Source organism: Leptonychotes weddellii, chromosome 3 (genome assembly GCF_054177405.1).
Source record: "Leptonychotes weddellii isolate Sample4059 chromosome 3, ASM5417740v2, whole genome shotgun sequence".
NCBI classification, from domain to species: domain Eukaryota; kingdom Metazoa; phylum Chordata; class Mammalia; order Carnivora; family Phocidae; genus Leptonychotes; species Leptonychotes weddellii.
In genome coordinates this window covers 6,167,427-6,179,727 of record NC_138371.1, presented here as the reverse complement: position 1 = coordinate 6,179,727, position 12,301 = coordinate 6,167,427, and the positions used below count along the sequence as shown (strand labels likewise).

General features: G+C 51.5%; 1 protein-coding gene across 1 annotated transcript in view; it reads left to right on the top strand.

Annotated features, from left to right (window-relative positions):
* INPP5D (inositol polyphosphate-5-phosphatase D) overlaps positions 1-12,301 on the top strand; it is a 112,351-nt gene that overhangs the window by 11,882 nt on the left and 88,168 nt on the right. The window contains exon 2 of the mRNA XM_081815294.1: positions 2,843-2,906. Within this exon, the coding sequence (XP_081671420.1) occupies positions 2,843-2,906 (64 nt within the window). The remainder of the gene's footprint in view (positions 1-2,842; positions 2,907-12,301) is intronic.

Here is a 12,301-nt window from a genome sequence, read left to right as displayed (position 1 = left end):
TTCCTCCCTGGCATGCGGTCTGGAACAGCTGATCTCCTGTGGGCTGGAGGTGGCGGGGGCGGGGGGGGGGGGGGCGGGGTGGTGGAGGTGGTGATGACCTTGTACATTTTCCCTCAAAGACCTGAACTGACCCAGCTCCGGGGACGCGGGTCCGGCCCCCTGTGTGGCCGCTGCTGAGATATCCCTGTCTAAGGGGGAGTGTCCTCTCTTCCTATTGTACTCGCTTTTGAATTCTGATCTGTTTGAGTCACACGGAACTGCTTCTGCATTTCAGCATTCCTAGAACTTCTTTAAAAAGCCAGAAGGGCTGGTCTGCCACACTTGATGAACGAAAGGGCCTTCCTGTTCCGTGCAGCTCTCTCTGCCCCTCTCCTGGTGACCCTCTTCTGTTTGTTGACAGGCTGATGTTTGGGGCCTGCTCAACTGCTTCCACATATTAGCTGCCCTCCGCCGAATAAGACCGGGCCCTGGTCTCATTTGCATATCTGCGGGAGGAAGTGTCAGGAGAACAAGCAGTGAGAGATAAGAGCCTAGCAGGGTGGGGCTGCCCCTCAGGCTCTGCAGAGGGGGCTGAGGCTCGACGGGCTGGGGAGGGGGGCAGTGGGGCCAGGGTGCTGGGGCGGCTCTCTGTTTCTGGGACATCTCCGGGAGGTGAGGTGACAGCAGCCTAGAGAGTCATCCTTGCCTGTTGTGGTATCAGCTCGGGCTCTGGAGGCAGGACAGGGTGGGGGGCGAGGAGCATTCAGAGGTGAGGGAAAGAGAGAAACAAGAAACTTCCCTGTGAGAAATGAAGGGCCGGGTGGCAGTGAAATTACCCAAACCATTCTCCAAAACTTTCTTGAAACAGCCATTGGCTCGCTAGCCAAAAAGAGATTGTAAAACTTGACCACATAAAATCGTAAAACCTCTACACAGCTTAAAAAGAAAAAAAATTCCATAAGCACCATCAACAATAAGTAACTCCAAGGGGCGCCTGGGTGGCTCAGTCATTAAGATCCTGGGGTCCTGGGATCGAGCGCCGCATCGGGCTCCCTGCTCTGCGGGAAGCCTGCTTCTCCCTCTCCCTCTCCCCCTGCTTGTGTTCTCTCTCTCGCTGTGTGTCCCTCTGTCAAATAAATAAAATTAAAAAACAACAACAAAAAAACCAGTAACTCCAAAATATATTGTGGCATGTATCAAAGTCTTACAGATAAATAAGCAAAAGATGATTAAAAAAAAAAGGTAAGCCAAACACATGAAAAGAAATTTGCAGAAAAAGAAAGACGAATAGGGAAACATGGGAACAGGGTCAACCTTTCTCATAAAGAAAGGCAGATTAAAGTGAGTACTCATTTTTCTTTAACCTCTCAGATTTGCAAAGATGAAAATGTCTGATAGCCTGTTGGCAGGGTGTGGGGAAATAGACATATCCGGTTAGTGGGAGAGAAAAGTGACACAGCCTTGCTGGGAGGCAATCGTCAGTCTCTCTCAAAATACAAAGCCCGCGTCTCTCCTGCAGCTCTCCTCCTGGTGGTGATCTCCCCATGGCCACTAATAAATGTCAGCACATGCAGTGTCCAGCGTGTTCCAGGCGCTACTGTAAATGCTCTTCCTAAGTTAAGTCACTTAGTTGATGGAGTGACAGGTGGCCGGTGTTGTTCTGGTCCCCATCGTACTGACAGGGAGGCTGGATCTGTGCCTTTACCAGTCACACAAGGTATAGGCACGGAGATGCTCACTGCAGCACCGTTTAGGAGAATAAAAAGCTGAAAGTAACTACCCATCCGTCATCACGGGCTGGTCAAATAAATGATCATACTACCACGTGGTGGAACGTGAGTTGGGAAGACCTGTAACATATGTTTTTTGGTGAGGAAAGCAGATTTCAGAACAACATATATACTGTGCATTTAAAAAGATGTGTATATTTAAGTTTGTACATTTAAGAGTTCGGGAGTGATTTACAAAAAGTAGTAACTCGGAGAAGCGGGGCTCAGCAGGAGGGGGAGAAGGAGACATTTCTTTTTCATCTTTTATCTTTCTTTATGGTTTTAAATTGTTTAGTGTATAATTTTATTTTTTTAAGTTTTTAAAAAGATTTTATTTATTTGAGAGAGAGTGTGAGCAAGAGTTGGGGGGAGGAGCAGAGAGAGAGGGAGAGCACAAGCAGGGGGAGCAGCAGAGGGAGAGGGAGAAGCAGGCTCCCAAGGAGCAGGGAGCCCAATGCGAGACTCCATCCCAGGACCCTGAGATCATGACCTGAGCTGAAGGCAGATGCTTAACCAACTGAGCCACCCAGGCGCCCTTAAACTAGTATATAACTTTAAATACTAGTTAAACAGGGGTGCCTGGTTGGCTCTGTCAGGTAAACATCTGACTCTTGATCTCAGGGTCGAGAGTTCAAGACCCACATTGGGCTCCATGCTGGGCGTGGAGCCTACTTAAAAAATAATAATAATAAAATAAGATAAAATCTAGTTAAACAACACATACAAATGTTGAGTGAAGTGCCAGGCATCCAGGAGGGGCTAAATACTCTTGTAATGAAGTTATGTCTTGAGGGTGGATTCCTTTAAATCAGACCACATAGCTGTCAAGTGCCAATGTAAATCATGCCCAGAAGACCCCACATGCCTTTTCCTGGAGCTTCCTGAGTGGAGGGTGGAGGGGGGGCGGAGGGAAGGGGGCTCAGTCTAGGACTGCTTGATGTCAAGGCCGATCTTCACCTCAGAATGGTCAGCTCCAAAGTTCAGAGACGTCATGCCCAGGTTCCTCGAGCCATGTCAGGAATTCCTGTCTTTTCAGTTCCCAGAGAAATGAATTCCCTCGCATGGGTTCTAACGAAGCCTTTGGTCTATTTCAGGTACCGGAATTGTGTTTACACGTACAGGATTCTGCCCAATGAAGATGATAAATTCACTGTCCAGGTAAGCCCTTTATCAACCTGGACATCTGACCCTGAGTGGAGCCGGAGTTGGCAGAGAAAGTGACAAAGATGAAGAAGAGAGGAAAGAAAACTTGTGTCCCAAACAGCCTGGACGTGAGGGCCTGGCTGAGCCTCTTTCTCCCCAGAAGTCTGGGGGTGGGGGTTGCTTGGAGGGTAAGCTGTGACCCCACTCCGTTGGGACGGATGCCCAGAGACAAAGGAAAGGGACTGTAGCTTGTTGATTATTTTCTTCAGTGAGCTCAGCTGAGTGAGGGTCGGTGGGCTGGGGAGGAGAGGAGGGGAACTTACAGGAGAGCAGACCAGTTTTTTCTGAGGGACTAGATGATCGCCCAACAGGTTAGCACAAAACAGTACCTTTCCATTTGTAGACACCTCTTCTGCCAAAGGCTGATGCTCATGGCACCTGGTGGCACCGTCTAGAGGCCAAGTGTGTAAAACTTGCCATCAAACGTTAAGAATCAGCTGCAGCAAGTCTTTCCAAGTCTGGAAAGCCCACCCCCCACATCGTTTGCATGACAAACACCACGGGCTCTGTGTGACCACAATGCATGTCAACCAAGTGGTGTGGAGGCCAGGGGAGCTATTTTTATCTGACTGCATTAAGAGAGCAGGGGGGTGGTCAGAACAAAGGAGGTGTCCTCAGGAGGGGCAGAGGAGTCATGACCATGGTAAGAGGCACCAACAAATGGCTTGCAGCCACGTGGGCAGCAGAGAGGAGGGATAGACCAGGGTCGGGACGCCATGTCACGGAGGAGCAACAGAGTCTGTGGGGTTTAGCGGAAAAGAAAGTAAAAGTGGAGGAAAGGTGGGGCATGATCACTGCTTCCAAAACGTGAAGGGAAGGACGCATTTTGTCCAGAGCTAGGATGTCGTTGAGGGCAGGACAACAGGCAGGTGCCGGGGGCAACGGTCACTGGAAATGTGTCAAGTGGGAGAAGGTGTGTGGAGTAGAACGCCTCTGGGAAGATGATGGGGGTCAAAGGAATCACTTCAATGAGCCACTCGGTCAGAGAGTGAGACCCTAAGGGGGTGCTTGAACCAGCCCAGGGGCTCTCGAAGAATCTAAAGAACATCCATTGGAATGTTTCTAGCGCGTCTGGGTCACTCGCACGTCTCGGCCCGGTCCCCAGGGACGAATGGCAGCACCCCTAGTATCAGACTGTCCTTTCAGGTCCTTGGCAGCTGCTCATCGTGGGCCATGGTGGTCTCTCCCGAGGGGAGGCCTGTGTGGGGCAGTAGGTGGGCCTCCGCGGCCGCCACAGGGTTTTGTGAGTCTAGGACAGTGTGAGCTTTCCTGGCCGGGCTGGCATCCTTGATAGGTGGTTTGCTGAAAGGAGCCTCAACTCTCTTAAGTTAAAAGTTGGTCAGTGCTTTTGATCTTTTTTCCCCTTGTGGTTTCTTCTATTCCTTCAAAGTGAAGACGACTTCAAGTATGACTAGGCCTTAAGCTGGAAAAGACCTGACTCTGTGGCTTCTCGTACACGTGGCTGTACCCACGGCCCATAAACGCATCGGCCGCGTCTGGCACGCCTCCCTCTCACCTTCGTACCCTTGCCGTCGTGGTTGTGCGCCCTCCGGGGAGTTGCTGCCTGTCCCGCAGCGGTTTCAGGATCTGGGGCCTCGTCAGGCTTTGGGGGTGCCAAACGATGGAAACTCGCTTTGGCTGAGCCCTATAAGGAGTGGGCGGCCCGTGAGGGAGAAGGCCTGGCCTGGGACCAGAGGGCTGGGGGCCCTGCACCAGGGCGCGCCCTGCCACGCCTCAGCTGTCCTCTGCCCGTCTGCTCTTGTCCCAGAGACAGGTGTCCTTCTCAGTTACCAGTCCCCAGAGGGGATCTGGGTGGCTCAAACATCAACAGCTTTCTCTGCCCGGGCCACTCAGGGGCCACAGGCCGGCGTGTCAACCAGATGTCTGAGCAGCTGCTCCCCCCGCCACCCCCACAGTCAGAGCGTGGGGCCATGGGCAGGCAGGCTTCCTAGAAGAGCTGGGGCCCTGCTGGACTGGTGGGCTGCTGACCCCAGCACTGGGTGGCCCACAGCAGGTAACCAGGGTGCAGGGATCTGTGGGGCCCAGGCGGCCTGCAAAAGTTTCCACTCCAAAGGATACACCTTCCTGTAAAAACACAACACCTTCCTGCGATCACAAGAGTAGTTGGCTTCCGAGGAGCACGTTGAGGCATGTGTGCAAGGAGATGAAATCAGAGATCTACCAGGTCTCAGTCCTGACCCATTGCTGCTTATTTTAACCCTGGTTCCTCTTTTCATGTCGAGGCAAAACCTCATACTCTTTTCTGAGCCGAGCCACGGTTTCTAAATAACTCATTCCTTACACCTGAGCCTGCTTAGTGCCACCAGAATGTGAGGCTCCTAAAATAGGAATCCAGCCTGAAAAACTTGGCCAAGTGAAGCACCCAAGGCTCAACTCGCTTTCTTACTTTAGTTCCCTCTGCTCTTCTCACTGGGGCTTCTGTCTTTTTGGACAAAACCGAAGGGCCACCCCACCTCCATTCTTTGCAGAGCGACCTCAGGTGGTGGGTCCGTGCATCGTGGCGCATGACCGCCCCATTTGGGTCAGGAAGAGGAGCGATCCTCACACTCTAGGACCTTGCTCTCTTTCCACCTTTCTCAGACTTCCAAAAAATCAGAGAGGGGAGGGAAGGCTGTAACTTCATTCCACTCCCCTGTTGTGAGCATGAAGGTAGCTGAGGACTACAGAAGGTGGAACTCACACGCGGGCCTCCACCCCAGAAAGTGTGTCCAGACCTGGCTGGGTGTTGGACCCCTGGGAAGGGTGGACTCCACCCGAGGAGGATGCAGAGGCAGGGCGGTGTAACCTCTCAGGAAGAGAGGCCCCTTTTCCTTCCCACAGTTGTCAATGGAGTCTGATCATAAATGGCATCTGGCCCTTGTGGTTAATCAACCTGGAACGAAGGCAGGAAAGCCTACAACGTGTAAAACACCCACCCGGGTGAGTGCTGGCGTGGGGGAGCCTCTACCTCTGCCACTGCTGTCTTTCTTCGCCGGGAGGGAACAGACATCGAACAAAACAACCACATCTGCTAGCCAACATAAGTCAGTCCTACCTCCTGCTCAGGGGAGGGAGGGAAGGAAAAATGGAGGACAAGGAGATGGATGGAGGGGGAGGAAGACCACGGAGAGAGAGGAAAGAAGGAAAGAGAAATGAATGAGAAGAGAAAGAGGAAGGAGGGAAGATGGAGGAGTAGAGGTGGGTGAGGGTGGAGGGCAGTATTCTAGAAGGTTCCAGGCAGTAGTGCCTGGGGGTGGCGGGAAGGGGGCAGGTGTCGTGGTGCTCCGTCTCTCTCAGCTGTGCCCCTTGGGCTGTGGATTTCTGTACCTCAGTTACCTCAGGAGCCCACAGAATTGTCGTCACAGGGGGGTGGGTCAACAGCTCTCTGGCCCCCCGATCCTGAGAACCTTCTGGTCCTCGGGGGTGAGTAGCGCTCCGAGCCCGGTGTGAGGCCAGAGGAAGGCAGGTCAGCTCCACCCCTCAGGCCTGAGTCTCCCATGCTCACAGTTGGGTCTCTTGTAAACTCCCTTTCTGCCTTGGAAGGGGACGTGACCCTCCTCTGAGGGTCTGGCTCCAGAAGGAGCTGTTAGGCTTCTGTGCCTTTCCGAAATGGCCCTCCTCCCTGGGAGATTAAGGACCAGTTGGAAGCAGTAGGAGCAGAGCCGATGGGCCAGCCTGAGCGTGAGCAAGGGGGGGCCGGCGGCTCCAGACGTGTCACCGAAATGGCTGCCCCAAGGCCAGCGCCACAGTGCACGTCAACAGGGCCCTTGGGCCGGATTCCTACAACCCCTCAACCCTTGCTCTCTTTCTGACATCCTTCCTACCAAGAAGAACAAAGCAGGACAAAAAAGCTGCCCCTGGTCCCCGTCACGTCAGTATTCGCCGTGAGCTTCCTGTCTTTTTCTCCTGGTTGAGCCTGCGTCCAGGATGCTGGGTGTTTCAGACGGGCACACGCTCAAGCCTGCGTGCAAGTTGTGGCAGACAGCGAGTTTGGAACCGTCTGCCTCGGAGACTCGCGGTCTTCTTTGCCCGTTTAGAAGAAAAGCCCGGCGGCTCAAGCCGCCCGGGTGAGAGGCTCGCGACTCAGTTCCTGCTCCCTGACAGTGGCCGGTGGTAGTTGGCCTGTCGCTTGGGGCAACGTGGCTTTTGGAGACAGAAAACAAAACTTTCTAAAAGCCGTTCGTCACAAGTGTCCCGGAGGGTAAACGGTTGAGCCATTGTTACTAAGTTCAGGAAGAGGGTGGCAGCTATTATTGTTCTGAGTGGTCACCCAGTGAAGCAGAGATTCCGTCTGAGCCGCCCGGGCGAAGGATGTGGCTCTCACACACTTCCTGACATTGCACAACGGGACGGAGCAGAAGGTGCAGGCGAGAGAAGACGCGCAGGGTCGCCCTGCACCACCGCTCGGCCGCGGGGGGCGGGGGGCCGGGGGCCTGGCGGTCCCTTCAGGCCCTGACGGCCACATTCTAGAAGCCTGCATTTTTTTTAAATTAAATTTATTTTATTTTGTTTTTTTAATTGTATCTGCTGTTGAACACGGGCAGCTCAAAACATCCCCCAGTTTGCCTTTACCTTCAAAAGGGAATTGGATGGAGATAAAATTTTTGAGGACCACGGGTTTTTTTGTTTTTGTTTTTGTTTTTCAAAATTCTATAGAGGCATTGTTCTACTGCCTTCCAAAATGCACTATTACACATAGCCCCGAAGACAAAATCCAAGGCCAACCTGGTGCTGGTTCCAATATAGGGAACCAGGTTTTTTTCTTTTTCTGATTTGAAGCTGGTAGGAGTTGTTTTTTTGTTTTTTTTTTTTCCTACCCCTGTCGTTTTCCCTTTGTTGGTAGTTCCTGAAATGGGTTCAGCCTGTTCCGTCTGCAAATTTGGGTCTTTCTTCGGCTCAGACTTCTCTTCTGTTTGGTCTTTGAGTACATTTTTATCCCAGCTCTTCCGACTTTTGTCATCCCCACCTCCTGATGACTGTCTTTGCTTTCTCTGCCCGCCCCCCCACCCCGCCCCCATGCATCTTGTCCATGCCTCTCATGCTCCAAGCCTTCTGGTCCACCTTGCCCCCCCGCATTGGATGCATTTCCTCTTAGCCGCCCAAAGCAGAGCTCACATGGGGCCGACACCAGCTGTGGTTGGTGGGCTTGGGCGCGGGAATAGGATGCAGTTCTAACCAAGGAGATATGAAGGGAAACACCGTGTGGGGCTTCTGGGAAAGGTTTATTTGTCTTAGAAGGAGATACAAGGACGGCGTCTGCCTTCGGCTCAGGTCATGATCCCAGGGTCCTGGGGTCGAGCCCCACGTCAGGCTCCCTGCTCTACCGGGAGTCTGCTTCTCCCTCTGCCTGCTTCTCCCTCTTTGTGCTCTCTCTCTCAGTCAAATAAATAAATGAAATCTTTAAAAAAAAAAAAAAAGAGATACAAGGATGAGATGGTCCCTTTTCTACCTTTGGAAACTGTCATAGTGTATAATAGCTGGGGCTGAGGCTCCCATCTTGCAAGCAAGAGGGGAGGTAGCTGGGGAGTGAGGCCGATATGCAGAGGGCAGAGCAGAAAGGTACAATGAACCTGGGTCCCCGATGACACCACTGAATTAACTGAACAGAATTAACCCACCTGGTCACTGCCTTGCCTCTCGTCTTCCTGTTTTTGAGATCATTCCTTTTTGTTCAAGTAACTGAATTAGGGTTTTCTGTCACCTGCAGCTCCAAGTATTCTAACATGCAGAGGTTTGGGCTGTCCTAGGGGAATCTCAAAGCAGAAAATGAAAAATTTAAATTGAACATCAAGTTTCACGGCCCCCAGAGCCCACAAGCCATGATCCGACCCCTGTGGTCTCTGACTCTTCCCTCTCCCTAGCTCCGGCCTGCACCATGTTGCTGGACCCACTCCCACCCCCACCCCGCCCCTGACATTCCCTGACCCACGTCACCATGCCAGACATCCTGGAGTTCAGTATCTCTTTGTCCAACTGTAACCACAGAAAGCACAAAAACCAATCCATATTTCAGCCATTTCTGCCCTGGGAAGTTACCTCCATTACTTGCTTACTATAGATGGTTTAGCCGCTCCACTCGGCGTTGCCTTTCAAGATGAGGTTCTGGGTCTAGCTTTCACATATGCAAGAGGACGCTTAAAGTCACCCAACAGAAGGGAGTCTTTCCTCTAAGAAAATACCCCCCTACAGAGGCCTTCCCTGATGACTCCATAAAAATGTCTACCCACCCCCACCTGTCACCCCACCCCCATATCCTGCTTTATCTTCCCTGTGGCACTTGTAATTGCCCGCTTTACTTGACTTACTTATTGTCTGTCCTCGAATGGTCCCTGGCATGTGGTGGCCACTTGGTAAATATATCAAATGACTGATGTCTGCTGCCGCCCGTAAGAATACAGAAGGAACTGCATGTTTCAGCTACAACGGTGACTTGGGTAGTGCTTGCCACACTTAACAGCTCTCCACTGGGTGTCCATGGGATGCGCCTGATCTGTTTGTTGACTCCTCACCCTTGCTTTTCACGCCTTGACCAGTTTCCTCTGCATTCTGGGCAGGGAGGTTCCCCTGCTCCCCAGTCTCAGTTTTGCTCTCACCCCCTCCGATGTGGATTTGAATTCCACCACTGAGTTTTTCATTCTGCTGCAAGCCGGCCTGATCTGACTGGTCTCCCTCTTTAGCTGGCCCTGTTGTTTGTTCGTCTTTCCTGTTCTCTTCTCGTGAGGAGAAGGAGGTACCGAGTCTGGGCTTCTCTGTCCTGTCTTGATGGGGACCTGTTCGAGCACTGTTATGGTCTTATGGCTGCTCACTGGGCTTCTGTCACCCCAGCTTTGGAGAAGTGGGAGGACAGAAGGAGGAGGTCAGGGCAGGGGCTGGTGGCTGGGGTCCCATGAGGCAACAGGAAGAGAGAGCCTTGGGGATACTGGAGGGGTCAGAGGGAGGGTCCCCTAACTCCCCCTGGGCCCTACACCCTCATCCCTCCTCACCATTGCCCCCATTTATTGAGCCCTTCCTGGAGCCAACCGCTTGATATATGACCTTTAATTGAATCCTGGAAGGGAGTATCATTATCATTATTCCCATTTGAAATACAAGGAAACTAAGGGGCTAACATTATTTGCTTGGTTCATACAACTAGTCAGTGATAGGATAGGGATGTTATTTGATCTGCCATGCTCTGGCTTAAGGGCCAGGCCACCCTCCCTCTCCTTGGCTTGGCTCTTAGTCACCAAGGCACCCTGTAGTCTGGGCGCCTGGCTGGAAGGCCAGATTGAGTCTGATGCTGCCGCCATGTTTGGCTACTGACCTCTGCTTTCCTGGCCACCCAAGGTTGGCCCCGGCAATGGAACCAGCTGTGAACTGTATGGCACTTGAACCTTTAACCTTCTTGAATGAGGCTCAAGATGACCCTACTCTTAAGCCGAGTCCCGTCAGCTCTATAGCCGTATCTCCTGACCATATTCCTTAATGACTTGTCATTCCAGAATGACTTAGCTCAGAGATTCCCCATTTGTTCATCTGCTTGTTCATTCAGCAAATTTTGCTTAGGGCACTGGGGGTACAGTAGTTAGTCAACCTTGTACACATAGTCCTTGCCCTTATGGGGTGGATGTTCACTTTAGAGACTGATGACAACCAATTATCAAGATTATCTCCTGGGCCCCAGATTTGTATACCTTGAAGTAGAGGTGTGTCAGGTGTCCTCATAGCAAAAGGAGCTTCCCTCAAGTGGGAGGAAATGAATGACCCAACCAATCCCTCCAAAAAATCATCACTCCCTTTCTGTGCTCCCCTAGCACTTCCCCCTCTTCCTGCTACCATGCCCTTCCCATGTGGGTGGCCCTCAGCTCTGTGTCTGTCTCCCCCCACCTCTCCACCCCTGTGAGCTGTGGGTGCCTCGGGAACACGAGTGAGGGTTCGTTTGCTTCTTGTGTGCTCTAGAGCCTGGCACAGGACAGAGAATTCATAACCATTCATTGAACGAAAGGCCCAATTGGACTTGGCTTGAAGATGGTGCCTCTGTTTACCACTGAGTGCTCACAAACCCTTTGAGGTTAACCTTAATCCCCCTGTTCTTGGCAGAGGTGTCCCACTTTGAGCAACCCCGAGATGGAAAAATCCAAATTTCTTCCCAAGTATTCAGTGAATTAGTAGGTAATCCGTTAGTCATTTTTACAAAGACATTCACTGTTAGAGAGTAGGAAGTTCTCAAAGTCCCTTCATTGAAGCTGCCCCTGACTGTCCAAGTCAAGGGTCCCTGGAGGACGGATGGGCATCAGAGTGCCTGCCTGTCTCTCTACCACATTTATGCTCCTTCATGACTTGGGGGGAAATGTTTTGAAGTTTTGAAATGAAGAGCTGTGTTTTCCAAAATCCGATATTTCTGGCAAATACACTCTGAAGACCCTGGAAAGAGGCCATAGCACCTCATACTGGGACAAGGACAGGACACAAGGACATAGTCCCAGGCTTTAAAGAGGGAAACCGGACATTCACAACAAGTAGATTTCAAGGTTACTCAGAAGTCTGCAAGAAAAACTGTTGACTGCTCGAGAAACCAAACAACAGAATGGCTCTCCCTTTGTGGGAAGGCATCGAGGAGATAGTTACTCCTACCGACACCAAGCTCCTCCCTGCCCCAGGATCTTTGCACTTGCCCTGCCCTCTGTCTGGGAGTCTATCCCTCTAGATTACCACATAGCTAACTGCCCCAAAGTTACTCCCAGGTCTCCCCATCGAAAGCCATGCCCTGCCCTGACAGTCATTCTGCTATGACCCTGTTTTATTTTTCTTCATAGCTCTTATCACTGTCAGCAACCATATTAGTTTTCTTTTGCTGCTGTGATGAATTACTGCAAATGTAGTGATTTAGAAACAACACAGATGTGGGGCGCCTGGCTGGCTCAGTTGGTAGAGCGTGTGACTCTTGATCTCAGGGTTGTAAGTTTGAGTCCCACGTTGGGGGTAGAGATTAGTTAAAAATAAAATCTTAAAAAAAAAACCCACGAATGTATTATCTTACAGTTTTGGGAGTTGGTAGTCTGAAATGGATTTCACTGGGCTAACATCAAGGTGTTGGCAGGACTGTGATCCTTTCTGGAAACTAGGGGATAAATCTGTCTTCTTGCCTTTTCCACTTTCTAGGGGTCCCCCGCGTTTCTTGGCTCATAGCCCATTTTTCCATCTTCAGAGCCAGCAAAAGGCGGGGGGAGAAAGGGGCTCTGGTTCTGACTCTCCTCTTTCCCTTATGAGGACCCTCGGGATTTGATTGAGCCCACCTCCTGAATAATTCAGAACGCTCTCCCTATCTCAAGGTCAGTACATTAGCAATCCTTAATTCCTTCTGCATCTTA